This window comes from Atta cephalotes (assembly GCF_000143395.1).
Source record: "Atta cephalotes unplaced genomic scaffold scaffold00016, whole genome shotgun sequence".
Classification (NCBI taxonomy): Eukaryota; Metazoa; Arthropoda; class Insecta; order Hymenoptera; family Formicidae; genus Atta; species Atta cephalotes.
In genome coordinates, this window is record NW_012130080.1 from 4,860,710 (window position 1) to 4,864,355 (window position 3,646).

Here is a 3,646-nt window from a genome sequence, read left to right on the forward strand (position 1 = left end):
GAGAGAGAGAGAGAGAACTCTCTGATAATTCCTATATTAAATTCTATGTTAACTTTCTTCGTTCCATAAAGAAACACAATAAAGAACGGTTTTGCTGAGGTATTTAAAAATTTAGTTAGATCTAAAAATAATTTTGTTGACCATCAAAATAATTATGTTAGAAACTTTGCTAGAATTTTCTATTTATTTGTCATGTTTCGTACGTAACTATTTTGATAGTCCATTAAAATTATTTTCAGATCTGCATCTAGCTAAATTTTTAGATACTTCAACAAAATCGTTTTTTCCGTACAATTTTGCAAAGTTACAATATAACATAGAATTTAATACAGGCATTACCAGGAGATCTCTAAGTATAATTTATCTAAAATAGAGTGCTTGGATTTTTTTTATCCTATTTTATCGAGGCGTAGCGCCTACTATTTTACTGGATACTAAAAACGATTACTTTATCGGGGTAAAATAGAACTCAGAAGTTAGAGGAGTCGCAATGGTGAACATGATTTTTGGCGAGTTTTAGACAAATTGCAACTCATTTGGCTCTCGTCAATGTTTTACCTCGGCTAGAATGCGACGAGGATTATTGTCGATATCTTGAGATGAACTCCTTTTTTCTCGGTCACCGTTTATAGGACGCATTTACTCGAGATTTCACATGTATTCAGCTGATGCTAAACAGCTCTAACTGTTGAGTAGTATTATAGATGACTACTTACGCTAGGAGTGCTTTTAAAAGTGGGAGAGCGGAGGCTTGCGGTAAGCAGGAAAAGCGAGTTCCGTCGACGTATCCGGTATATAGAGCGGCATATTTTGCGATAACTCGTGACTTTACCCTAATGCGTTCGTCGATCCGATTTTAGTGAGGCTTGTGAGATCATTTCTCTTATAAAATTATTGATAGAAAATTACAATTTAATGTCATCGATAGAACGTCTTTACTTTTTTTTTATACAACTCAATGAATATCGTTAACAGTTAAAGTTAATAGTTAATAGTCATATTCCGATATAGGCAATATTGAAAATCCATAGTATATGTAACGTGAATCATAGATTTTCAGTACTGGCACCACATATAGAAATACGGTCAATATACGAGATTTATCACTGAAAATTTTAATACACATTCTTGATGGACTTTTAATTGAAGTTTTCTTTGATGATAATTTAATAAACAGGGATTATTCGCACACACAACTTTTCAATGTTTGATACGAAATGTCATTAATTAAAGATAGTTCTGGAGTCTCAAAGTAAATTCTCGAGTAAATTACGCTTAGAATTAAACGGAAAGTAAGAGGCTTATCTTTCCTTTGTTCAACGCGCAAAGTTCATGTTGCAACGTAATTCGGCGATATGCAATCGTGAGAGACTTGATCGCTCTCAATTATTAATGCCCCTCTTTTGTTTTTCAGGAGCGGGCGAGTCTGGCAAGAGTACGATCGTGAAACAAATGAAGTAAGTATAATCATCTTAGTGCTTCGCGCTACAAGCGCTAATTATCATTTGGAGAAGGGGGGGTTCTATTATTGAAACATGATTACATCCATATGTATTGTTTATTCTTAACACATCGACCATTCCTGATTACACCAATTAAATTAAAACGAGTTGACTAAGGAAAAAAATATATGGGTGATTCAGCACAGCTATAGTTTGCTGCGCGAGTTTAATATCTACAACTAAGAAGATTTAATAGTTTAACAAAGAAATTATGTCTGCAAGTAACTATTAATAAGTTAATTCAATTAATTCTTGGCTACAATGAAAATTGATAATGTAACAAGTTTTCTTCATTACAGTACCGAAAGTATGCGCCATCTTAGCTAACACATTTTGTTAAAAATTTTGATCTGTATATTGAATTGATTTTCGTAAAAAGTTATCTTCGCTGTATTAACAAGCTAATGTGACTATTTGTAATCGCTAATTTTATTCAGCTGTATAATTTTGTTAATTTAATAGAAAAATGACTGTATACTGGCTGAATCAGTGAAGTTTTTATAAATTGTTTTAATAAATCTTTTTTTTCCGTGTATGCAACAGCTTCCAATTTACATTTGTCAATCTTGAAAAACTTTGGATTGAATAAAATCATTTAAACGATTGCGAGATACAAAGTTAGAGAGTACGAAAAAATACGATGAATGTGAATTGTATGGAAACTTACTCAGAATTATAGCACGCAGTTATGAGAATGATTCATCCGGCTCATGCATGTATGTGCGTAATTAGATGAATTTTGGACTCGTTACCCGAGAATTTAATAGCTCTTCCACTGGAAAATGAGATGGTACGAAGAATGCGTCAAGAACGGGTTACAGATACAATGGTACAATACGATGTCTGCAACGCTCGCCTTTGATGTTTCACGACGTCATGGAAATGCTAATTTGTGAACACTCATCAGTCAGCTGCAGACTGATTACGAGAAGTATTTTCCCACGTTCCTTTCCTGATTCCCGAATAGATCGCTAGATTTTTGTATTTTAAAGTTCAGCTTTAATTAATCTTAATTCTTAAATTCTATTCTGCGAACCTCTCTCTCTGTTTTTTATTATCTAATTTATATAATATTTTTTACATACATATGTAATCAGAAAGTCTTTTTACGTTTTTTTTAATTTTACGTAAATTATATTTGTTTTTTAATTTATCATATAAATCAAATATATCTTTACTTTACTTTTACTTTACGAACTCCACTATAATCTGAATGTTAAGATGTTGAACTTGTATTGTATATGTTCATTTAAATGAATTAATTTCAGAAATTATACTTGCATGCTGATATGATTGTTGAATTTTCAATCAATTTGAAATATTAATAATTCCTCCAAATTTCTCAAATTTAATCTTAAAAAACTTATTGTAATAACCTTATTGCGAAAAATATATCTTTATTTCTAAAAAATATAAACGTATATACATAATAAAAATATATCATTATTTTATTTCTATTTGTTACTATTGTTAATAGTAATTTAATGCTTGTTTTTAGTTTTATTATTTTTAGCAATCGAATTTCTACTAATTGATTATTTCGCAAAAGGTTTTGTCTAGTCTGTCCAAAACGCTACTTAAATTTGAATGATATAACTTAATAACTGGTCGGAAATGAGTCAGATCTCTAATTAAGTACGTTTCAGTTTGCTTATTAAAAGTTAAATGACTTGAATCATAACGCATGCTTATTCACTTGGCATTAAATTATTTGGGATGTTTCATTATAATAAAAGTATTTTTCGCTCGTAATTCTGCTACTTGGTTAAATCTTGGCGACGATCTAAATCTTCTTAATCCAATCAAAATTATTATTAGTGATGTCATTAAAAAATATTTATATAAAAAACTGTGTTAAAAAAGAAAGAATATCGCGCAAAATTACTGACAGACAAATTCACGTGAAAAGAAAGATTGCGCATTTATTTATTATACCTATTAATATTCTATGTAAATGTTACCAAAAGGACATAGTTTTTTCATTAAATAAATCTCATGTTGTGTTTATATCCGAAAAACTTCTTTGTATTTTGCGCAGAGAGAGAGAGAGAAAGAGAGAGAGAGAGAGAGAGGAGGGCGACTAACTTTCCTAGTAATTATCATCGCTGCGTCTTACGAAAGTAAACAGAACGTACGAATAATAG

The 3,646-nt window shown here is 30.7% G+C and overlaps 1 protein-coding gene across 1 annotated transcript in view; it reads left to right on the forward strand.

Annotated features, from left to right (window-relative positions):
• LOC105618355 (guanine nucleotide-binding protein G(o) subunit alpha) overlaps nucleotides 1–3,646 on the forward strand; it is a 28,181-nt gene that overhangs the window by 7,698 nt on the left and 16,837 nt on the right. The window contains exons 2-3 of the mRNA XM_012199897.1: nucleotides 1,415–1,457; nucleotides 2,196–2,218. Coding sequence (XP_012055287.1) covers nucleotides 1,415–1,457; nucleotides 2,196–2,218 — 66 coding nt within the window. The remainder of the gene's footprint in view (nucleotides 1–1,414; nucleotides 1,458–2,195; nucleotides 2,219–3,646) is intronic.